The 25,346-nt window shown below is 39.6% G+C and overlaps 1 protein-coding gene, 1 long non-coding RNA gene and 1 pseudogene across 2 annotated transcripts; all 3 read left to right on the forward strand.

Annotated features, from left to right (window-relative positions):
* Positions 1 to 120: 120 nt before the first annotated feature.
* Positions 121 to 7,341, forward strand: LOC127636055 (uncharacterized). Its single transcript, XR_007969547.1, has 4 exons — positions 121 to 304; positions 3,714 to 3,835; positions 5,090 to 5,132; positions 5,756 to 7,341. It is a non-coding gene; the product is annotated as an uncharacterized LOC127636055 (long non-coding RNA).
* Positions 7,342 to 12,376: 5,035 nt separating this feature from the next.
* LOC127635704 (fish-egg lectin-like) lies at positions 12,377 to 13,550 on the forward strand (annotated as a pseudogene).
* A 1,686-nt stretch (positions 13,551 to 15,236) lies between these two features.
* On the forward strand, positions 15,237 to 21,732 carry LOC127635703 (fish-egg lectin-like). The gene is made up of 6 exons (XM_052115922.1): positions 15,237 to 15,389; positions 20,355 to 20,442; positions 20,536 to 20,763; positions 20,845 to 21,056; positions 21,260 to 21,387; positions 21,472 to 21,732. Exons 2-6 carry the CDS (start codon positions 20,385 to 20,387, stop codon positions 21,611 to 21,613), a joined length of 768 nt encoding a protein of 255 aa, XP_051971882.1. The 5' UTR covers positions 15,237 to 15,389; positions 20,355 to 20,384; the 3' UTR covers positions 21,614 to 21,732.
* Positions 21,733 to 25,346: the final 3,614 nt, after the last annotated feature.

The following is a 25,346-nucleotide window of genomic DNA, read 5'->3' on the forward strand; positions in this document are numbered from 1 at the left end:
AATTTTACATTGTATTATTTTTAGTATACACAGAGATGACAGAGGGAATGTCAATTGTTAAATTTTGTTTTAGGCAAAGCTAAAATGGAAATATATATGACCAGAAAAGAACAAGCTCCGGATCAAACGTCTTGGTCTCTGGGTCATTCGTCTCAGGACCGCTTGGGAGCCTTCCGGGTCCTCGAAGGGATTCGTGAGACGGGGGGCGTGCGCTTCCTGCGGGGTGCTTGACGCAGGGGCTGAGAGCTGGGCCTGGGTTGAGGCGGAGCTGCGTGTTTTTGGAAGCCGCAGGAGGACGTCTTCGGTGAGCAGACCCCCTTCAAACTTTTAAATGTGCACTGTCTTGACATTATTCTTAATTTTTTTGAAGCAATTCAGGTTAACATAACATGGATATGTCAAAATCTGTTAAAAGTGACACACTTCCTTCCGCCAGTTCGTGGCACTATGACCGTGACCCACAATAGTCACATCAATGTGATCATCCTGCAAGGACAACATTTGGCTCAATTTTGATGTTTTTAATTTTCTGCATGCAGAAGATATGAGTAATTTCCTTATTCCATTTTTTGACATAATTTTATTGCTTCACCATGGCAACACTGTTCGATATATCAAAAATCCCTTCGCAATTTAGCATCGTCAATGTCTTGGCATGATATCGCCCACATTTGGTACCTGTAACATTAAATTCTTGGGTGGAGTATTTCAAATTCAAATTCCTCAGCATGCATTTTTCAAACAGTCCAAAATGGCAAACTTCCTTTTGGGCATAGCCTATGACTGTCAGCGCGAAAGTTGTCCGGCTTGATGAGATCTATATGTGTACAAAGTCTGGTGACTACCTCAAAAGGGATGTGCTAGATAGCCCCCCAAACATGCCCATGTTCTAGGTGGCGCTGAAGAGCCCCTTCTGCCCCCCACCCCCCACCCCCCTAATAATCCTAATAATCTTTAGAAGAACAATAGGGCTCGACACTTACAGTGCTTGGGCCCAATACTCCTTAAAAGAACAACAGGGCCTAGCACTTTCAGTGTTACTAATTATATGTGTACAGTATATATAGCTATAAAATATCATAAATTGATGTTTAAAATAGATGAAGAAAGTGTCACACAGCAGGACACTGATGACAATGCTTAACATTTTATATCAATTGCTCACATAAATATGTTTATTTAAAAAGCTATGAAAACAAATTTGGCCAGAATATGTACATATATAAATATAGTAATGTAAATATATGTCAAATAAAATTATAATATACATACCTCTTAAAGTGTTTTAAATGTTAAAAAGATATTTTGCAGATTAATTGCTTGTATTTTCACTCTCTGTGAGTTTGTTGCATCTTTATATGTGCAGAATTTTAATTCCTTCACCAGATTATTCTTGAGAAAAAGTGAAATGCCCAATGCTTTGACAAGCAATGTTTCTGCTGTCCATTAAACAAAGTAAGCCTCAAAGACTCAAATAGCTATAAAGTAATATTTTTTCACTTAATTTCTCCATGTTTATCAGGCGTGAGCATTATTCAACAAGCCGCACTTCAGCTCCCAGAATGCTTTGCGTTATGAATGAATTATACAAATGACATGTACATAGCTTTACTGTTTGCAGATTTTATATATGCTATTGTTATTGTATTTGTTGTAACTTGCAGTTATTTGTCATTTAGTCATTATTCAGAGCTGATCTTATACTTAATATGTTGTTTTTGGTTGTCACCATTATTGTGATTTGTAGGTCAAATAATAAGTTCGGCACCAGGTGCAGAAATAATGTGTTTATTGGATATGATCTGCGATGCAGTGATGGGTGAAAACACTTATTTTCTTTTCGATCTGATACCAAGTACTTTTAGGCCAGTATTGCTGATACCTCTAATAAATTACATTTTTACAAATTATTTGGATAAAATTAGTAACTTAAATGATAATTTTTTTAAATATATTTATAGGCTTATGCAGAAAATTATTAGGCTGCTTTGTTTACCTTTTAAAAATTAGTAAGTATAGGCAACATATAAAACCACTAAATTAACAATAGATATTATTATGTAGTTACTATTACTAAAACCAAGTTATCATATGGATACTACAGTAATGCTGTAGCAAAATCATGGTTAATTGTATCAAAACCTTGATTACTGCCAAAAAATAAAAAGAAAACATGGTTACTACCGTTGTGGTTGCTAGTCATGGTTAATACAATATTACTACAGTAAATCCATGGGTAGTTTTCATGAGTTTTCATTACTCAGAGGTGGGTAGAGTAGCCAAAAACTGTACTCAAATACAAGTACAATTACTTAAAAAACATAATTACTCAAGTAGAAGTAAAAGTGCTAACATAAATAATTACTTGAGTAAAAGTAAGAAAGTGTCAAATTAGAGAGTACTATAGTAGTGAGTAACTATTTACTTTCACAAATGACATAATAGTTGTTTACTCTATTTACCTGTTTACCTATATTCCATTACATAATACACATTGAACATGTACTACAGAATAATTATTATTATTATTAATAGAAATTCTGTCATCATTCACCATCATGTTGTTCCAAACCCGTATGACTTTCTTCCATGCAACACAATAAGGAGATATTAGACAGAATGTTTGCTTGAGTCACTATTTTCTTTCAGTGACTGTTTATATATATATATATATATATATATATTTATATTGAAAGTGAATAGTGACCGAGTCTGACAGTCCCTAATATTCTGTCTAACATATTTTGTGTTCCACATAATACAAAGCCTCACACTGGTTTGGAACAACATGGGGGTAGAGAAATGATGACAGAATATGAAATTATGGCTGAGCCAAAAATGAACCAAAAAAAGAAAATGATCTCATCATTTACTCACACTCATGCCATCCCAGATGTATATGACTTCATTTCTTCTGCAGAACACAAATTCTGATTTTTATAGAATATTTTAGCTCTGAAGGACAACATTTTGATGCTCCAAGCACATAAAGGCAGTATAAAAGTAATCCATAAAACTCCAGGGTTTAATCCATGTCTTCAGAAGTGATATTGTCAATCGGCCACCGGAGGTCTCTCTCACCTGAATATTAACATTGGACTACAATTCCCTAATGCCCACATACCTGGTCTGATTACCCCACAGCTGTTCCATATCATCACACTATTTAAGCCATGTCTGTTAGTTCGTTCATTGTGAAGTCTTGTTTTGCCTTGGCTACATTTCTGAGTGTTTTGATTATCCCCTGTATTGCCTTTTCTGTGTTTTGACCTTGCCTTGGATTACCACATTATGATCATTTGCTGCCTATCTATTTATGACTCTGCCTGGAATACTACTACTACTACTGCTGTTTACCCCATTTCTGCTCTGTCTCTGATATTGTTGATTGCCCTGATTATTCGACCCTTGCCTGTCTGTACTCTGGACTTACCTGTTTAAATAAACCGCATAAGGATCCCTCTCGACCTGAGTTTGCGTTACAGATATGATAGGTGTGGGTGAAAAACATTTCAATATTTGTCATTTTTTGCTAGACAGCAGGGGACGATATGCAGGGAAGTATGTGAATCACCAAAATCACAAGAAGAACATTAAAGTGATCTGTTTCTATGTTTCTCATCCACACCTATCACATCGCTTCTGAAGATACTGATTTAACATCTAGACTCTTTTGGATTACTTTTATGTTGACTTATGTGTGTTTTGTTTAGCTTTAAAATGTTGCCACCCATCCACTTGCATTGTATGGACCTACAGAGATGAGAAATTCTTCTAATCTTCATTCAAGTTCAGCTGAAGAAAGAAAGTCATACACATCTGGGGTTGCATGAAGGTGAGTAAATAATGAGAATTGTAGTTTTGGGGGGAACTAACCCTTTAATGGCTCTTGTCAGATCTGGATGAATTTGTCAATAAGAAGAGAGGTTTGGAAACATTCTTTTTAATTATTACTGTGAAAACGTGAAAATGTCCCACAAGGACAATATAAATAATGCTGAAATAAAAACCAAAGCAAGATCATGCTTTATTAATGCCTTCTTTCGCTATTTCATAGCTTTTAAAGTCCTGTGTGGATTCTTATTTCAGTGTAGTTACAATGTGGAAAAAATGTAGATCATTATTTCTGTACAGCAGCACCGCCACTCTCTAAATGCAGAGTACATAACCTGCGTAGTGCACCAACCCTGAACGTGGAACACTCGCTGTGTCTGAAACCATCCCCTATCCACTATAGTGCACTATTTTGAGATTTTGCTATTTTGTTGGAGTAACTAAATTCTGAGTATGCCACTTGCCCCCTACTTTTGATCACTCATTCTTACCCACAATGCACTCTAATTTCAAGTGTTCATTTCAAGTACACTCGATGACGGTTAATTTCCCACAATCCACCACGGGGGAATATTTACGATCTAAGTTTTCTGCTTCCTTCTCTCTTGCAATGTGTTATTTAATTCTGAATGTAGTAAAAAACCTTTACTGGATAATTTACTGGATTAAAATAACATAATAACATATAGAGAGACAAAACATACAGATACTTTTTAAAATGTACTCTTTATTTGATCAAATGTGTTTACTCTTTATATTAACACACAGTATATATTAAAAATGACAAACAGAATGAAGATTTTATGTATTAATATATTATTTAATAAGAATAATACTTAAGGCCCAAGTATTTTAAAATGTAATATGTGACGTTTCTGTACCAGCACCAGAGCTCCGACACTCTCGTCCGAATTAACTCCACTTCGTTCACTTATTGCTGATATATAGTGCACTAACTGACATTTACTATATAGGAAATAGTCCCATTCAATAATCGCTTAATAAATTACACATTAATTCAAATTAAACCCAGTAATGTACTGACAGTAATGCCACACATTGTAAAGAAGTAAAAGTAAAAAAGAATCATTAGAAATTTACTTGAGTGAGAGTAAAAAGTATCCACTTTTAAACCTACTCTAAAAGTAAAAAATTTTTTCCCCAAAAGTTCAAGTAAATGTAACGTGTTACAACCCACCTCTGTCATTACTTACTGTGAATAACTCCAGATGCTGTTTTTCTGTCATTACCTCAGGAAAACCTTTCTCCCTCTTTGAACGAGTGCTGCGACTGAAAGGGTGAGCAATGCACTGACTGCATGTGTATTTTAATATTTCTGTACGTCAAGATGAGCGAAGAAAAAATTGTTCCAGTGTGTGGGAATTTACATTTAAGAATTCGTTTTTTTTATTATATGTGTATCAGATTTGTTAGTTTAGAGAAGCAACAGCATCAGCTGTATTACACTGTTAAACAGAGTTGCTAAGTGGAGGTCTCTGCCAGATCCTGTTCACACTTTTGTGAGTCAAACAAGAATGGCTTAGGTGTGGACCTTCTTTTATCTCTATGATTGTCACGATTCACTGTTGTCAGCCCTGCGTTTTGCCTCTGTCATCTGTTCCCCATTGACTACACTTCCCATAATTCCCTGCTCTCATCACTGCCAGCTGTCTTTCATTGTCTTCACCTGTGTTTCATTAAGTCATTACCCACTGTGTATATAATGCTCTGTTTTTTGCTTGTTCTTGGTCAGTTGTTGTATGAATGTATGGATTTGTATGTATCTAGACCTACCGTGTTTTGCCCGTGCCCATCGTGGATGTTTTCTTTGTTGCTGTGTTTACCCGTTAGTTTGTACTTGTTTATTTTTCATTCAAATCTAAAGCTGCACTTAGATCCAGCTCTCTTGACTTTTTCCCAGCGTTACAGAACAACTGACCACAATATGGATCTAATGGCGTACTTCATGGAACTAACCCAGGCGGATTTAACAATTCAAGAGTTCTCCCACTTCTTCTCCAGTGTGGCCATCCACACCGGTTTAGATGACAAAGCCCTGAAGGACATCTTTCGGATCGGTGTACTAACATGCCGATGGGGGGATTTGCCGGAGACCGGTGCTTACACATGGAAGGAGTATGTGGAGCTCGTTTTGGAGACATTCGCTGCAGAGGAACCACCTCTCTCAATCCCGGGATCAGCTTCTGAACATTCCACGCCTGCCACGGCCAACGCGCCAACGACCACGCCTGCTACGGCCAATGAGCTGGAAGCCTCGTCCGTCCCAGAGCCAGCGTTGCCAGCCTCGTCCATCCCAGAGCCAGCGTTGCCAGCCTCGTCTGTACGGAGGCAGAGGAGAAGAAAGGCTTCTGTTCCCCAGTCTACGCCTTCCACGGCTCCGCCTTCCACGGCTCTGCCTTCCAGGGCTCCGCCTTCCGAGCCTTCCAGGGCTCTGCCTTCTCCGCCTCCTGAGCCTTCCACGGCTCCGCCTCCATAGCCTTCCACGGCTCCGCCTCCATAGCCTTCCACGGCTCCGACTTCAGAGCCGTCTACGACTCCACCTTCTACGCTCCGCCTCCTGAGCCTTCCATGGCTCCGCCTTCCACGGCTCTGTCTCCTGAGCCCCTTCCTCTGACCACCTCCCCCGGCCTCCTCACTTCCCATAATTCCCTGCTCTCGTCACTGTCCGCTGTCTTTCATTGTCTTCACCTGTGCTTCATTAAGTCATTACCCACTGTGTATATAATGCTCTGTTGTTTGCTTGTTCTTGGTCAGTTGTTGTATGCATGTATGGATTTGTATTTATCTAGACCTACCGTGTTTTGCCCGTGCCCTTCGTGAATGTTTTTGCCTGTTTATGTTTTTGTTTCCCATCATGGATGTTTTCTTTGTTGCTGTGTTTACCCGTTAGTTTGTACTTGTTTATTTTTCATTCAAATCTAAAGCTGCACTTGGATCCAGCTCTCTTGACTTTTTCCCAGCGTTACAATGATAATGAAGTATATGCTGATTGGATTAAGGGCTGGTGAAACTTCAGGGTCAGGGGAGGGTTCCTACAACTGCTTACTTCCTTTGTATGCTTTGTTACAGTCATCACCTGAGTGCTTTGTCTTCTCATGGAAGGACAACCCCCTAAATATCTTTAAAACTACAATGTATAGCTCATTGATTTAGACTTGATGACTGCAGTGCCACACAGCACGTTCTCAATAAAGAATTCTGCGGAAGACGTACTCAGAGTCTCCTGGTTTTCATTTCTGAGTTTCCAACAGGTGTCATGCAACAATTCGCTAATATAATTATTTTTTCCACTTCGAAGCTTATGAGATTCATTAATATTCATGTTATCTGAATAAGATCACTAGTTTTAAAAAAAAACCTCAGAATTTATATTTTTATGTGAGGATCGATATTCTTGATACCACATCAGTATCGGAAGTATATCCGCCCATTCCTACTGTGACGTGTAAGCAATTTTAAAACAAAAGTCATTACATTATTTCAAAATAAAAGCCATTGCATTGTAGAGTTTATTACAATTTTGCTTGTTATAAGAAATGGAGCCCAGGGTGGCCACTTATATCTCCTGTAGTACGGGCAGGCACTTGCGCAGCAGCAGGCAGACCCAAATTAACTAGAGGCTTACCAGGAAAACTCCCCATGGCCTTGGTCTGTGCATGTATTTATGTGAATGTAATTTTACAAAAGTTTTTATTTATTTTCTCCCCTTTTATTCTCCAATTTGAAATGCCCATTTCACAATGCACTCCAAGTTCTCGAGGTGACATAGTGACTCGCCTCAATTCAGGGTGACTGAGGACAAATCACAGTTGCCTCTATGTCTGAGACCATCAACGCATCTTATCATGTAGCTTGAGCACGTTCACGGAGCACGGAAACATGCCGCGTGTGAAATCTTCACGCCATCCACTGCGACATTCACGCACAACACACCACGTGCCCCATCGTGAATGAACCACACTATATGAGGTTACCCTATTTGACCTATTGGACTGGTAATCTGGCATACCAGGTATTATTCCGGTGGGCCGACGAACTTTGGGGCCGATCAGGGGCGGACTGGGCATCGGGAGAACTGATCTGGCCGGTGGGTAGGCCTTGATATGCTAAAATGAGCAGCCGCGTTATGCAGAATGGACCACAAAACGGTGCCGTGATATGCAGAAAAGGACAGTTTTAGGCCAGTTGTTATGTAAAATCCTGGGCCGATTTCTCTTCCCTGTCCAGCTCTGCTCCCTAGCAACCGGGCCAGTTTGGTTGCTTAGGAAACCTGGCTGGAGTCAGCTGGAATCTGTGTAGGATAGTTATTAGTACCTGTAGAGAAAAGTTCTGGCAAATGATCAGTGAAATTCAGTAATCATTCAAGCAGTTGTCAATGTGGTGCCATCAACCCATTTCCACACTCCCTCAGTTCATCCTCATTCCAAAAATACTTAATTAGCAAAACTTCTGACCAATTCACACACAAACACACACACTCTCTCTCTCTCTCTCTCTCTCGTGCGCATGTGCGGTGTGACTGTGGGGAGGGTGTGTTTTGAGTGAGCGTGTAGCTGCTGTGTGAGGTACGAGTGTTTTTTCTCTATCTATTTTTTCTTCTTTATTTAGTTGTCATTCTTTAGTTACAGTTTGTGGTTTTCTTTTTTTTTGTAGATTTATTTTGTAAAAAGGAAAGCAAGTGTTGTGTCTTAGCCGGGTTGTCAGCCCCGTTTGTCGGGAGCATGGCTGCCCCAGGCAGCGGGAGTTTTAACTCTCTGACAAGACGTCATGGTGTAAAAATAGATTCAGCTGCTGGTGTGGAGGGAAGCAGTTTAGCGGTGGAAGAAGTAATTGGTTATGAGAACATTGTATCGGCGTCCCGTATGAACAGCGCTGTTGTTGTATTTGTGAAAACTGTTGATCTTGCAAATGAGCAAGTGCAAAACGGTGTTGTGATTAACAGTATTTTTACACCAGTACTGCCGTTGTCTACACCTTCAAAAAAAGGTGACGTTATCAAATGTGCCACCATTTATCCCAAATGAAGTTTTGATCAAAATGCTTGCCCGCTATGGTAAAACAGTTTCTCAGATTAAGATGATTCCGATTGGTACCAAATCCCCTCTCTTAAAACATGTGTCATTTAGGCGATACGTTTATATGATCCTGCAGGACAACCTTGATGAACTGGATTTGTCTCAAAATTTTAGATTTGAGGATTTTAACTACGTTATCTTTGCCACTACGAACAACATGAAATGTTTTAACTGTGGCGAGATGGGGCACTTGATCCGTGCGTGCCCAAGTAACGGTAGACAAGATAGGCCAAATGAGGGACCTGTACAGGTGGTAAATGACAGGGATGCTTTGAATGTTACTGAAAATCAGAGCGTTGTTGCGATTGTCACTGATAATGAGGTAGCTGGACCAAGTTCAGTGCAGACAGCAGCTGCTGTGATTGTTGCAGAGGCAGTGGATGTAGAGCAGGTAGATCACTCTGTGGAAGATGAAGGTATGATGGTTACTGTGGGTGAAGAGAATGAAGTGGAGAATGGAGACGCTGTTGCTTATGCCGCAGACATACTTTGTTAATGATGAAGCTGCAATAATGACTGAGCTGGATGAGTGTGATTTTAAGACGCCACCAAAGCGAAGTTTAGGGCAACGTCCTTCAAAGCAGCAAGCGAAAAGAGGATTCAGTTGCGATCTGAGTCAAACAGACACTGAAAGCGAAAGTGATCTCTCGGATTTTAGTGTAACGTGCAGTTTGCCACAAAGTGGTTTTTCTAATAGGGATTATAGTGCGGAGGATATCAAATCCTTTTTAAAAACAACAAAGAAAGATATTGGCAAACATCTAAAATTAGACTTTGGTCTACTGTCCATTGACCAAGAAAAAGCTTTCGACAGAGTGGAACACACGCATTTATTGAATCTTTTAACAGCTTTTGGTTTTAGTAATGATTTCGTTTCCTTGATAAAAGTGTTGTACAACGATGTTGAAAGTGTCTTGAAACTTAATGGAAACTTGTGTGCCCCTTTTAGAGTTTTTAGAGGAATCAGGCAAGGCTGTGCCTTGTCTGGTATGCTGTATACTTTGGCTATAGTGCCCCTCTTAAACAAAATAAGAGCAAATTTGCATGGTTTACATGTCCCAAGGTATACGCATGTTTTTAAGTTATCTGCATATGCTGATGATGTTGTTGTTTTAATTAATGGACAAAGAGATATAAATGTTTTGTTGGGGATCCTGAATGATTTTAAAAAGATTTCTGCCACAAAAGTTAATTGATCCAAGAGTGAAGCAATATTGGTGGGTAATTGGGCCAATACGGAGCCAAGGCTCCCAGAAGGTTTATCTTGGACCAAGGATGGTTTTAAATACTTGGGAGTGTATCTAGGGGACAAAATATTCATGCAAAAGAACTTCAAAGGAATTGTCGAGAAGTTTAAAGGTCACCTCAACAAGTGGCTTTTTTACTCCCTAAAATGTCCTATAAGGGACGAATCTTGATTATTAACAACTTAATTGCTTCTGCTCTTTGGCACCGATTAATTTGTGTGGATCATCCACGAGATCTATTGCCAAAGTTACAATCAATTTTAGTTGATTTCTTTTGGGACAAAATGCATTGGGTACTGAAAGCTGTTCTGTATTTACCCAAAGAGGAAGGGGGACATGGCTTAATTCATATACAGAGCAGAATAGCAGCTTTCAGGGTTCAATTTGCTCAAAGACTCTTGACTGGACCAATAGACTCAAGCTGGAAATTCGCTGCTTGCGTCATTCTGTGGGATTTCAGAAATCTGGACTTTGACAGATCTTTTTTTTTGTTGAACCCACAATAAATGGATCTGTCCAAGATGCCCACCTTTTACCAGAACCTTTTTAAAGTTTGGTCTTTGTTTATGGTACAGAGGCTAAGCACCACAAGCTCTTTGTACTGGTTACTGCAGGAACCTCTGATTTTTGGGTCACGTTTGGACTTATCCAGCGAAAAGTCTTTTCCTGCAATTTCCGATATCCTTATCAAAACCAGGTTGTTAACACTTGGACATTTACTTAATCTGGCTGGACTGGCTTTCGAGGATATCGATACAGTTGCTGGACATTTGGGGGTAAAGTCAAAACACGTCACAACCAAACTACTTGAAAAGTGGAAGTCAACACTTGCGTCAGAAGAATTCATGCTGCTGAAAGAATACACTGAAGGCTCAATTACCCCAAATTGCAATGACCCCTTTCCTGATCTGTACCTGTTGGCTGACTTTGGAGAATGTGAAAGTGTTTTTTTGCAAACCAGCACTTTGATGTTAATGGGTTCGAACCCAGTGTCTCGAAAACTCCTGTAAAAAAACTGTGTCAAAGCTCTGAACAAACAGTCTTTCCACAAAAGAGTCGACACGCTCTGTCCTCCATCTAGGGGAGAGTAATAAACCAGAATGGAGAGCATTGTACACGTCACCTTTGCCCAAGAAGGTGGGGGACTTACAGTGGAGAATTCTGCATGGCGCTATTGCGGTGAATGTACTTGTTTCAGTTATAAACCCCGGTACTAGTTACGAATGTCCCTTCTGCTTTCAGAAAGAAAATGTTTTTCATGCCTTTCTGCATTGTAACAGACTTTTACCTTTGTTTCAAGTTTTAGAGGGTTTATTTGATCATTTTGATGAGATTTTCACTTTGGAAATGTTTATTTGTGGTTTTAAATATACTCTTGAGTCGTCGATTTTGTTGCCAACTACTGAATTTCCTATTAGGGCAGGCAAAAAAGGCTATTTATGAAACCAGGAAGATAAAAATTTAACGAAATTCAAGCATCAATTTACCAATTATGTTTTTTAACCTTGTGAAATCTAGAGTCTTAATTGACTTTCAATATTATAAGTCTATGGGGGATCTTATGTCTTTTGAATTGATTTGGTGCTATAAGGGAGCTCTGTGTGAAGTTATTAATGAGAGTTTACAATTTGTACATGCTTTAAAATGACAGTGTGAAAGTATTGCTTTTCTGACTTGTTTTTTTGTTATGAATGAATGTGTATATTTTGTACTTTCCTTTAGGTAGGAACAGATTGTATTAATTTAGGTAAATTGTAATAAAGGTGTGTTGAACATTTCTCTCTCTCTCTCTCACACACACACACATACACACAAACACACACACACAGTTGTTCCTCTGGGCTGTTTAAGATCACAAGATCTGTTCCTCTTTCTATACAGACTTTTCTGATGTTACCCCAGCTTTTATACTCAATGAAATGTTATTAAAAAAATTGAATTGCCGTAAATCAATTCAAACTTGTCTGGTGATCTGTTACACTAGCAACTGGGCCAATTTGGTTGCTTAGGAGACCTGGCTGGAGTCACTCAGCTTGCCCTGGATCCAAACTCGCAAATTCCAGGGGTGGCAGTCAGCGCCTTTACTCGCTGAGCTTCCCAGGCCCCCCATTTTACACATTTGTGACTTCTTGTCAGCAACTGTGAATTCGAAACGCAAGCTTTGAAATATTGTCTGTGAGTGCAGATTGCAACATTCAACTTCAAATTTTTATTTTACTACTCTTCAGCTGCCAGTTCTTTTACACTTTGGGTACGCTTGGGTGTTTTTATTTTTTTTTTTTTTTTATTCCCATTCTTTCATAAAATTGGAATATTGAATATGCATATTTGTTTTTTTCTAGCTCTGAATTGTGAGGTGATGAGTGGAACACTGAAGCAGATAGATGCTGGTTCGGGCTCAGTGGTTGGAGTGAACAATCAGAATGAAGTCTTTGTCTTGTTTGATAACATCTTTACAAAGATAAATGTACCTCTCAAACACTTCAGTATTGGTTTAATTATGTTTTCATAGGCCTTCTAAAACAGGTGGATGCTGGAGGTGATCAGTTAATTGCGGGTGTAAATATGAATGATGACATATTCTGCTTCAATATGGATGCTAACAACAATGGCCCATCAGCACAATTCCTTGGGTACAACTTACTGGGAAGCTGAAGTATTACAGCTGTGGCCCGTACAGCTGTTGGGGAGTGAACAGCAATGACAACATCTACATAATGAAGGTAATGTTTCAATTTGAAGTTAAACTACTTGACTAAAGAATTGGTAGGTCGATATTAGATGGGGCTGGTAAATTTACACCAGGTTGTAACTTTACACCAGTAAAGTTGGCTTCATGCATCTATGGTAAAGTTGCAACGAAGTTGTTTTTGCTATGAGTGACTGCATCTTTTTGTCTTCGTACATAGGGTGTGTCTAGTAATAACTGCGGAGGCTCTGGCTCCTTTGAGAATGTTCCTGGACTTCTGTCTATGATTAAAGTAGCATCTGATGGCAGTGTCTATGGTGTCAACTATCAAGGGGTCTTGTTCCAAAGGTGAGCTGGATTGTCCAATAGCATGTTTTTAGAATTCATCTCGTACTCTCTACAAGAAATCACAATCATTCTTTTCTACTGCAGAGTTGGCGTCTCTCGATCCAATCCCACTGGCTCTGGCTGGACCTCGTATGATGTCTGTCCCAATAGCCACAAGCATGTGTCCTTTGACCTGGGAGTGCTTTGGGTCATTTGTGGCGACGGCTCCATCCGAAGATGTACTTAGTCCTGTTCATTATTGCATCAACGAGGAACTTAATAACAGAAAACCGTAATGAAGTTTTATTTATCTGGTTTTATTCCTCCCTTTTGCAGTGAATTGAATAAAGCTTTTTGATTGACTTCACATTCGTTTCTCTTTTGTGCAGTAGTTAAGTCGTGTTGCAGGTTTTCCCTTAATAACAAGAAAAGTCACAATTTCTGGAAGATGTAATGCACTGCTTTCAACCACTTTGCAATCTGAATAACCTTGGAGGTGTATTTATGGTGCATGTTGAATATCAAACCATTTGGACCTTTTCCGATGCTTGACAATTTACAAATGGGTGGTCTCTATCAAAGTTGCAATAAACTTAGCTGAATAGTTATCAGAATCAGAATCAGCTTTATTGCCAAGTATGCTTACACATACAAGTAATTTGTCTTGGTGACAGGAGCTTCCAGTCTATAACAATACAAACAATACCAAAAACAGCAGCAAGACATAGGTAATTAAAAACAAAAAAGAATATACGTACATACACTCGCCTTCATACATACCCACATACACACACGTAGCCAGCAAAACGTCTTAATATTCAAAAACCGGGAAAAGATTATCTGGTATGTGCTGCCGAATGTTCAGCAGTTCGTCCATGGTAAAACTGACTGGTAAAAGATTGCTAAACACAGGACATACAAACAAAAACAACAAAAGAATTGGAGAGCTCCACACCGAGGCAGCCATCTATGGCGCCATCATGTTATATACTTTGAAAAAACATTAACTACATTTAACATTCATAGTTAAGAGGCTTTTTAAAGTTGTCAAAATGTTAGATTTTAAATTAAGAAAAAAATCTAAATGGCACTCAAGCCACTTGATAAATGTGTGGATTGATGGTCTCTGAAGCGGAGGCAACTGAGATTCGTCCTCCGCCACCTGGAGTCACTACGCCACCACGAGGACTTTGAGAGAGCATTAGGAAATGGACAATCCAAATTGTGGAGAAATACAAATTAAATTTACATTTTTGATTTTGCCAAACAGAATTAAGATTCTGAAGAAAATTCTCATGCTTTCACAGAGTTTATTCTAATTTATTCTCACCCTTTAGTCTATTTGGCATTTGTACTTGCTCTCCACAAAAACAAAATGCTATGTCCTGAAACATTATCTTTTGGCAGGTTCATGAGTAGTTATAAATATACACTAATGTCATGCACATAACCTTTGAAAACCCAGGTTGATATGCATGGTAAGTGGACATGCTACCACTAGACCAACTGAACCCATGAAAAGAGATCAAACATTTTATCAAGGTATTATTTTTCATAAATAAATGTAATTTAAGTGTACAGGCCAATTAGTTGATTAATAAGTTGCCTCTGTGTCTGAGACCATCAATCCATGCATCTTATCATGTGGCTTTTTGAAAGCATTACCCCAGAGACATGGTGCATTTGGAGGGTTAATGCCATCCACTGCAGAAATCACGCACAACAACACACCACGTGCCCTAACGAGAGTGAACCACACTATAGGAGGTTAACCCATGTGACTCTACCCTACCTAGCAACCGGGCCAATTTGGTTGCTTAGGAGACCTGGCTGGAGTCACTCAGCATGCCCTGGATTTGAACTCATACATTCTCAGTGTTTTTACTCCCTGAGCTACCCAGGCACACCATTTTACACATTTGTGACTTCTTGTCTTGTGAATTCGAAACACAAGCTTTGAAATATTGTCTGTGAGTGTGTGATGCCCCAATTGTTAGTTCGTCACAAATGGTGAAATTAATATGGTCTTGTATGTAAAAATACATTGAGGGAATGGTGGTTCTGCCAGACCAGTAGAGTGTGCTATGGAAGTGCAGTGTGTTGCGATGGGTCTGCTGCGTTGTTCGTGATAACCCAGCAAGACCAGAGCTGATCACACGCACATTGTTGTCCTGTGTTTATTTCACCATTCCACAGGTTAGTCGATTGTTTTATATGTCAATCTGCATGGATGTTGAAAGAATACCTGTTAGTGCATATTAAGTGTTGGAAATTGATTCGTTTTGATAACATTTTGCATGGTTAAAATGAAATGAAATCGCGATGCTCACCCGCGATTGGATGATATGTCTGTCCAAGTACAGTGTTAATTTGAAGGTGAATGTTTAAATATGTCTATATTAGGTCATAAAATGTTTAGTTCACTTTAAAAACGCATGATAGTGGTCTAGAATGGGTAAAACACAGAAACTTCATGGTTGAAAACGGGTTTGATATCATTTATTTTATTTGAACTGAGTGAAATCTCTGAAAGTCATGTAATACTGAACAGCATTTTGAATATGCAAATGAGTAACACAGTGATTGGCTGATGGACAGATCTTCATGAAAACACTGTGTATTTGCGTAAAGAAAACAATTTGTTTTGACAATTTATCTTTTTGACATTTGTGTTTGTTCTAATGTGAACATTTTGCTAAAATAAATAACCCAGCAAGCCCAGAGCTGATCACACGCACATTGTTGTCCTGTGTTTATTTCACCATTCCACAGATTGCTGGGAATGCTTATATGGAGGACAAAACATGCAAAAATAATAAATAAATACATAAATAAATAAATTTAATAATAAGAAAATAAATAAAGGAATACATTTCTTGATAAAACAAATATAATTAGTTTTTAATGAAAGTTATTCCTGAATTTATTTTTGTATGACTTTTTTTTCCTTTATTTGTTATTTTCTCTTTTTATTTTTATTCTTTAAAACATTTTTTATTCTTTCATTTGTTTTAGTTTTTTTTTATTATTTATTTATGCATTCATTTATTTTTATATTTATTTATTCCCACATGTATTTATTTCTATATTTAAATATTCCCACATTTATTTTAGGGTTGTGCCGATGGACGATATCATCATCCATCGTGATGGCTGACCAACATCACGATGTAGAGCCACCATCGTGATGCCACACCCCCTTTTGCGAGTCTTGCTAGTGCGATTCACTAATCCAAGTCTCTTCTATAGTTAACCTAAAAACTTTGCAGGGATTGCGCTGTAAATTAAATTGAGAATATAACTAATGCATATATGCTATTTTAAGTAGGCCTATATGCCAGAGACGTGACGTGATAGTCTGTGAAAATACCGTGTCAGGCAGGCTACACAAATATTGATCTTGACATTGTTAGCTTCTTGTCATTTTTTTACATGTCTTACACTGTACATTTAGATTAAAATATTTTATTTTAAGCCTTTATTAATTAATTATTAGTAGTTGTAGTGTCTCAGAAAATCTTGCTCATTGTCACATAGCTCTTGTATACACTGAAGCGGCAGTTTAAGATAAACCCAGACCAGCGATCATCAAATAACTTTTGTCTGGTTAATACTTTTAAAGAAAAATTTCCTTGGCCATAAATCCATAATGTCAAATCAAATGAAAGAAACAAGTTGAATATGAATAACACACATTTATTAAAACATAGAAGAACAACAAATAAAGAACAAGAAAACGGGACTCAGACCGAAACTCGGCATTAACATTTCACTTATAATTAGCAGCACAATTAACTTCAGCACAGGCTACAAAATAAATTATGTTATTGAAATATTGTAAAGTGGTCATATGAACTACACAAATTAATGTTTAAAAAATAATATGCAAAATCGAATAGCTCCGCAACGGATGGCGAAAAATGCGTAAAGAAGTCTAATATCTTTCACCATAGACCATGTTTAAATTTCGATGTTTCTGGCCAGAAATACCAACATATTCACTTTATCTGGTTTTAATAAGCTGCGGATTGGAGTAACTACACTACCCGCTGTGCTGAAGACCCGCTCTGATGGAGTACTGGTAGCACATATGCACAGATATTTCCGTGCTAATCTTGCAATGAACGGAAACATTTTGTCGTCCTCTTCCCCATCAATGGCCATTTCCTGCAGGTACATGGTCATTTCTGCCTCGACCTTTTGCTCATCAGTGAGCGTGGCTGTGGCTGCACTCTTCGCAAGAAGGCTGCCCAAAGACGGCTTTTTTTTCTTAGGCGCAATATATTAAAAAGCCCGGATGAGTAGGCTACTAATTAGTTGGGCTAGTAAAATAACGAAATTATAGTTTTTCAGTAGAAAAAAAATATCTATGTAAAGAGATATATTAAAATAAAAAGTGCTTAAAAGTGCACAACTCTTCTTAAGTGGAAGAAATATTTTTCCCCCTTACGTGCAACCTATTGGAAAGCGCGGATGAGTCAGTTGGGATAGTAAAATAACGAAATTATAGTTTTTAAGTGGAAAATAGTATTTATGTAAAGAGATAGCTATATTAAAATAAAAAGTGCACAACTCTTCTTAAGTGAAAGCTAAAAAAAAAATGCTTCACGTGTCGTGCATCTTACTGATAAAGCGCCGACGAGTCATTAGTTGGGTTAGTAAAATAACGAAATTATAATTTGTCATATCATTTTTGAAAATTATATGAAATTATATAACTTAAATAAATATGTATGGGAATATATAAATATGGAAATAAATATATGTGGGAATAAATAAATATAAAAACTAAATTAACACAAATAAAAAAATATGCAAAATAAATGAATAAATAATTAAAAGCTAAAACGAATAAAAATAAAGTTAAAAATGAATATAGAAAATAATAAAAGGAATAAAGTCATACAATAATAAATTCAGGAATAAATGCAATTAAAAACTAATTATATTTGTTTTATCAAGACATTTATTCCTTTATTAATTTTTTTTATTATTACATTTATTCATTTATTATTTATGCAGGTTTGGGCCTCCATATGCTTAACTGTCAGCTGATACTGAGATCCTGTACCCGCTACAAGTGCAATTGCAACATTCAACTTCACAGTTTTATTTGACAAGTTTTCACATCGGGGCTGTTAGTGTATGTTTCAACTTACGAGTACAAATATTTATATATTTATTTTTACAAATATGCAAGCTGTCGAGTTTTGCAACTGATTTATCTCCATACAAATCTGTGTAGGATAGTTATTTTTAGAGAAATGTTCTGGCAAATGATCAGTGAAATTCAGTAATCACTCAACCAGTTGTCAGTGTGGTGCCATCAACCCATTTCCACACTCCCTCATTTCTCAGTTCATCCTCATTCCAAAAATACTTATTAGCAACAACAGCGTTCCACAAAAAATCCTGTTAAGATGGAACAGAGATATGTTCACTTCATAGACAGTTTTACATTTTAACAATCTTCCTCCTCCTGACCAATTCACACACACTCCCTATCTCTCTCTCTCTCTCTCTCTCTCTCTCACACACACACACACACACACACACACAATCACACACACTTGTTCCTCTGATGAAATGTAACCAAATGAGAATGTTCCTAGAACGTTAGGAATTGGTTCCAAAGATAAACAAATAAACGGGAACGACACCCTTAGTTGATTAAAATGTTAGTGTATATTACAAGGTTTTGCATTTTTTTAAATACTTTTACTAAAAGTTTGTTGTTAGTATTTAATGTTTTAACTAATTTGATATAATAAAGAATAAAATACATTTGTAAGTGGAAAACAATATAGGAATCATTCGCTCCTGCAAATGTAACCAAAAACAAGGAAGCTCCATGCCACAACTCTGAATGCATCTATTAATTAAACACACCTGAAACAACTAATGAGAGTGTTTTGGTTTAATACAAAAATTGCAGGCAGGTGTGTTTTGACATTTGTATTGTGAAGCATGTGATATGTTCCTCTGTTGCAATATGGAAGTTAATCTCTCAGTATTTACATCAGAATTAATAGCAATTATATTAGAATTACAGTGGGTCGAAGAAGTTCAGCCAATCAGATCAGTTATATGCACTGACTCTTTATCTGCAATTGAAAGTATAGCAAGTGGTACTTCTATAGCTAGACAGGACTTAATTTTTGAAATATTACAAAGTCTTTTTAGAATCAGACAATTGAGAATCATGATTCAGTTTCTTTGGATACCAGCACATATGGGGGTGGCAGGAAATGAAGAGGTGGATAGTTTAGCCAAACAGGCCATAAAATTTCAAGAAGTTGATATTAAAATTGCATTGAGTAAGACCGAGATAAAAAGTATAATAGCAAAGGAAATTAGGAAGAAATGGCAGAAGGAGTGGGATAGTGGAAATACAGGTCAACATTTATACAAAATTCAAGAAACAGTTGGTTTTGAAAGAAGAAATTTTGGAAATAGGAGGAAGGATGTGATAATTTCAAGAATGCGCATTGGCCATTGTCTACTAAATCAAAGTATGGTCAGGATTGGGAAACACCAGACAGGGTATTGTGACAAATGTAGTTCCGAAAATATGGAAACAGTAGAACATGTATTATTAAAATGTGAGGCTTATGCAAGAGAAAGATTTAAATTATTTCAAACATTAAGGAAAATGGAAATAGAAGTTTTGTCTATCCAAGCATTATTAGATAATGGCCCAAAGCAATTTAAAATATATGAAGAAGTATTTAATTTTTTAAAAGACACTCATTTAAGTAACAGGATTTAGGTCACAACTACCATAACGTTATCCACACTCCAATCCAGTAGGTGGCGGGAATGCACCATTAAAGTTTGGTTTGCCAACCGCCATTAAACTTGAAAGAAGAAGAAGAGGAAGTTAATCTTGTACATGCTATTTGTTGATAATAAAGCGTGAAAATAAAAAAGGTGTGTTTTGTCATGGCTGTATATAAAACTCTGCAGGAAAGTCTGGAAGGTAATTCTTGTGTATACAGCAGATGTGACAGTTGTCTAACCAGGTAATTCATTACAGGTAATGCAGAGTTAGGAAATCAAGAGAAACACATGTAATGTTTTTATAATTTTTATATCTGCTAAAAAGGAAAAACAAGCTTGTTCTTGAGTTCACCGATTAAAATGCATTCTGTTTATGAACAGGTTCAAGCAAACAATTTTCATCGTGGAACAATGGGGGCTTATCAGTGCATCCTACTACTCTTCAGCTGCCAGTTCCTTTACACTTTGGGTAGACTTGGGTGTTTTTAAAAAAAAAAAAATAATTATTCCCATTCTTTCATAAAATTGGAATATTGAATATGTATATTTGTTTTATTTCTAGCTCTGAATTGTGAGGTGATGAGTGGAACACTGAAGCAGATAGATGCTGGTTCGGGCTCAGTGGTTGGAGTGAACGATAAGAATGAAGTCTTTGTCTTGTTTGATAACATCTTTACAAAGATAAATGTACCTTTCAAACACTTCAGTATTGGTCCTGCTGGTCAGCTGGGGGTGAATGTGGCAAACAACATCTTCAAGTTTCAGAGTGGCCATTTTGTGCAGTTTCCAGGTAAGTGTGTTTACTCCCATTTACATTAGTTTATAGTTCTTATTAGTATGCAGTATAGTCAGATTAATCATGTTTTCATAGGCCTTCTAAAACAGGTGGATGCTGGAGGTGATCAGTTCATTGCGGGTGTAAATATGAATGATGACATATACTGCTTAAATATGGATGCTAACAACAATGGCCCATCCAGCACAATTCCTTGGGTACAACTTACTGGGAAGCTGAAGTATTACAGCTGTGGCCCGTACAGCTGTTGGGGAGTGAACAGCAATGACAACATCTACATCATGAAGGTAATGTTTCAATTTGAAGTTAAACTACTTGACTAAAGAATTGGTAGGTCGATATTAGATGGGGCTGGTAAATTTACACCAGGTTGTAACTTTACACCAGTAAAGTTGGCTTCATGCATCTATGCTGCAAGTGCTATATTGGTGAAGTTGCAACAAAGTTGTTTTTGCTATGAGTGACTGCATCTTTTTGTCTTTGTACATAGGGTGTGTCTAGTAATAACTGCGGAGGCTCTGGCTCCTTTGAGAATGTTCCTGGACTTCTGTCTATGATTGAAGTAGCATCTGATGGCAGTGTCTATGGTGTCAACTATCAAGGGGTCTTGTACCAAAGGTGAGCTGGATAGTCCAATAGCATGTTTTTAGAATTCATCTCATACTCTCTACAAGAAATCGCAATCATTCTTTTCTACTGCAGAGTTGGCGTCTCTCGATCCAATCCCACTGGCTCTGACTGGACCTCGTATGTTTTATGTCCCAATAGCCACAAGCACGTGTCCTTTGACCTGGGAGTGCTTTGGGTCATTTGTGGCGACGGCTCCATCCGAAGGTGTACTTAGTCCTGTTCATTACTGCATCAACGAGGAACTTAATAACAGAAAACTGTAATGAATTTTATTTATCTGGTTTTATTCCTCCCTTTTGCAGTGAATTGAATAAAGATTTTTGATTGACTTCACATTCGTTTCTCTTTTATGCAGTAGTTAATTCAAGTATTGCAGGTTTTCCCTTAATTACAAGATATGTCACCATGTCCGGAAGATGTAATGCACAGCTTTCAACCACTTTGCAATCTGAATAACCTTGGAGGTGTATTTATGGTGCATGTTGAATATCAAACCATTTGGACCTTTTCAGATGCTTGAAAATTACAAATGGGTGGTCTCTATCAAAGTTGCAATAAACTTAGCTGAATAGTTATATAACTTGAAAAAACATTAACTACATTTTCCATTCATAGTTAAGAGGCTTTTCAAAGTTGTCAAAAAAATGTTAGATTTTAAATTAAGAAAAAAATAAAAATGGCACTCAACAAGCCACAAGATAAATGTGCGGATTGATGGTCTCGGAAGCGGAGGCAACTGAGATTCATCCTCCACCACCTGGAGTCACTACGCCACCACAAGGACTTGGAGAGAGCATTAGGAATTGGGCAATCCAAATTGTGGAGAAATACAAATTAAATAAATAAAAAAAATTACATTTTAGATTTTGCCAAACAAACAGAATTAAGTTTCTGAAGAAATTTCTCTTGCTTTCACAGAGTTTATTCTAATTTATTCTCACCCATTAGTCAATTTGGAATTTGTACTTACTCTTGTACTTGAAAATGCTATGTTCTGAAACATTATCTTTTGGCATGTTCATGGGTAGTTATAAACATACGACACTGTCATGCACATAACCTTTGAAAACCCAGGTTGATATGCATGGTTAGTGGACATGCTACCACTAGACACACTGAACCCATGAAAAGAGATCAAACATTTTATCAAGGTATTATTTTTCATAAATAAATGTAGTTTAAGTGTATAGGCCAATTAGTGAGACATTTAGGCATATGATGCTTTACTTTGCATATAAAATAATTCAACTTGCAATTTACTGCTCTGACAAGTGTTCCCATTCAAAGCAATGTCCAATGTTAACATAGGTAACCATGTTACCCTGTGAAACCGTGAAAATCACTCTTAAACTGTGTCAAATTCATTCGAATAGACGTCAATTAAAAAAAGCAGGAAAATTATCTTACCAACATTTTTATAATGTGCAAAATGTGTTTTCTTTGCTCCTTGGAAATTCACATTGAACAAATCTGTTGAAAAGTCAAGTGAAATTATTCACATGCGTGTGCACATCCCCAGAAAAACTCAATCCAGACCGGTGGCTTTCATTGGGTAGGTCTCCACCAATAAAACGACTTCATTGACCCCTCCCCCGCCAAACACTGGTCTTGCTCTCTCGCATCAGGATTTACATGTAACCTGCACACACACACAAGACGAGACAGTCACAATGTTGGAGGAAACTGCTTTTATTTAATAGCAGTGCAGGCAAAAGTACAAACAATGGGCAAATCCAGTGAAGAGTAGTCAAGGGGAGCGTGAGGTCAAAGCCGGGGAATCGGAGAATTTAAAAGGGGCAAATCCAAAGAGAGAGGTCAAGGAAAGCGTAGGGTCAAAGCCGGGGTAATCAGAATCAGCGAGACGGGACTAGAGAGAGCAAAAGACAGGGGAACAAGGGGAGCTGGCAAGCTAAGGGGTAAACGAGAGGAGTACTAAACTAGACGAGACTAGCGGGGGGCAAAGAGACGGGAAACTAAATACAATAACCAACACCCGTGAAACGGATGTGCTGTGGTATTTATAGGGGAAGGTGCAGGTGTAAACAATGAAAGGTGATGAGACGAGTGCAGGTGAAACGAATAAAGGGGTGATTGAGACGAGTGCAGGTGGTCATAATGTTCTGGCCATAGGAGCGTGCATGAGAGCCCGAGGGAGCAAAACGAGCGTGCGAGCTCGAGGGAGCAAAACGAGCGTGCGAGCTCGAGGGGGCAAAACGAGCGTGCGAGCTCGAGGGGGCAAAACGAGCGTGCGAGCTCGAGGGGGGCAAAACGAGCGTGCGAGCTCGAGGGGGCAAAACGAGCGTGCGAGCTCGGGGGGGCAAAACAAGCGTGGAAGCTCGAGGGGGCGGAGCGAGGGAGCGGGGTTCGTGACAGTACTCCCCCCTCTAAAACGGACGGCTCCTGACGGCCGCGCTCGGTTGCGAGGAAGTGGTGCTGGACGATCCCAACAAACAAAAAACCCTGAACAGACAACCCACAAAACACACAAACAAAATTGAGGGCAGTCCAAGGGGCACAGAGGGAAATGAGACAGTCCATGGGGTCAATGGGCAGTTTCAAGGCAAGGTCAGGGGGAACATAGCGGACAGGCGGGTGGTCGGGAGATCTAGGGGGCATCCAAAGGGCAGAGACTGGGTCAGGGGTCTGGAAGGCGACTGGAGGACAAGGACTGGGTCCGGGGGTCTGGAAGGTGACCACCGGACAGGAATAGGGTCCGGAGGCCAGGGAAGAGGCCACAGGACAGGAAGGGGGTCAGGAAGTCCAGGCTGAGCCGTGAAAGGCGGTGCCGTCAGAGGCGGCACTGTAGGCGGCTCTGGAGGTGGGGTTCTGGAAGGCTCTGGAGGTGGAGCCGAAGGAGGCTTTAGGGGCGAAGGCCTGGAAGGCTCTGGAGGTGGAGCCGAAGGAGGCTTTAGGGGCGAAGGCCTGGAAGGCTCTGGAGGTGGAGCCAAGGGAGGCGGCGTCGTGGGAGGTTTCCAAGGCGACGGCCTGGCAGGCTCTGTAGTCTCGGGGGGTAGAGCCGTAGAAGGCCCGAGAGGTGGAGCCGTAGGAGGCTCGAGAGGCGGAGCCCTAGAAAGCTCTGGAGTCTTTGGGATCAGAGCCGTGAGAGGCTCGGGAGGTGGAGCCGTGGGAGGCTCTGGAGGGGGAGCCGTAGGAGGCCCGAGAGGCAGAGCCGTAGGAGGCTCTAGAGGCAGAGTCCTGGAAGGCTCGAGAGGCTTGGGGGACGGAGCCCTGAGAGGCTCGAGAGGAGGAGGAGCCCTAAGAGACTCGAGAGACGAAGCCGTGAGAGGCTTGAGGGGTGGAGCCATGAAAGACTCGAGGGGCGGAGGAGCCCTGAGAGGCTCGAGGGGAGGAGGAGCCCTGAGAGGCTCGAGGGGAGGAGGAGCCCTGAGAGGCTCGAGGGGAGGAGGAGCCCTGAAAGACTCGAGAGGGGAAGCCCTGAGAGGCTTGAGGGGTGGAGCCATGAAAGACTCGATAGGCTGAAGCCATGAGAGGCTTGAGGGGCGGAGCCCTGAAAGACTCGGAGAGGAGAAGCCCTGAGAGGCTTGGAAGGAGGGGGAGCCCTGGGAGGCTTGAGAGGCGGAGCTCTGGGAGGCTCGAGGGATAGAGCTCTGGGAGGCTCGAGAGACTTGAAAGGCAGAACCCTGGGGGGCTTGGGAGGTAGAGCTCTGGGAGGCTTGGGAGGAGGAGCCTTGAAAGACTCGGGAGGAGAAGCCCTGAGAGGCTTGGAAGGAGGGGGAGCCCTGAAAGACTCGAGAGGAGAAGCCCTGGTAGGCTTGAGAGGCGGAGCTCTGGGAGGCTCTAGGGGTAGAGCTCTGGGAGGCTCGAGAGACTTGAAAGGCAGAGCCCTGGGGGGCTTGGGAGGTAGAGCTCTGGGAGGCTCGAGAAACGGAGCCCTGGGAGGCTCGAGAGGAGGAGCCCTGGGAGGCTCGAGAGGAGGAGCCCTGGGA

This window comes from Xyrauchen texanus, chromosome 43 (assembly GCF_025860055.1).
Source record: "Xyrauchen texanus isolate HMW12.3.18 chromosome 43, RBS_HiC_50CHRs, whole genome shotgun sequence".
In the NCBI taxonomy this organism is placed as follows: domain Eukaryota; kingdom Metazoa; phylum Chordata; class Actinopteri; order Cypriniformes; family Catostomidae; genus Xyrauchen; species Xyrauchen texanus.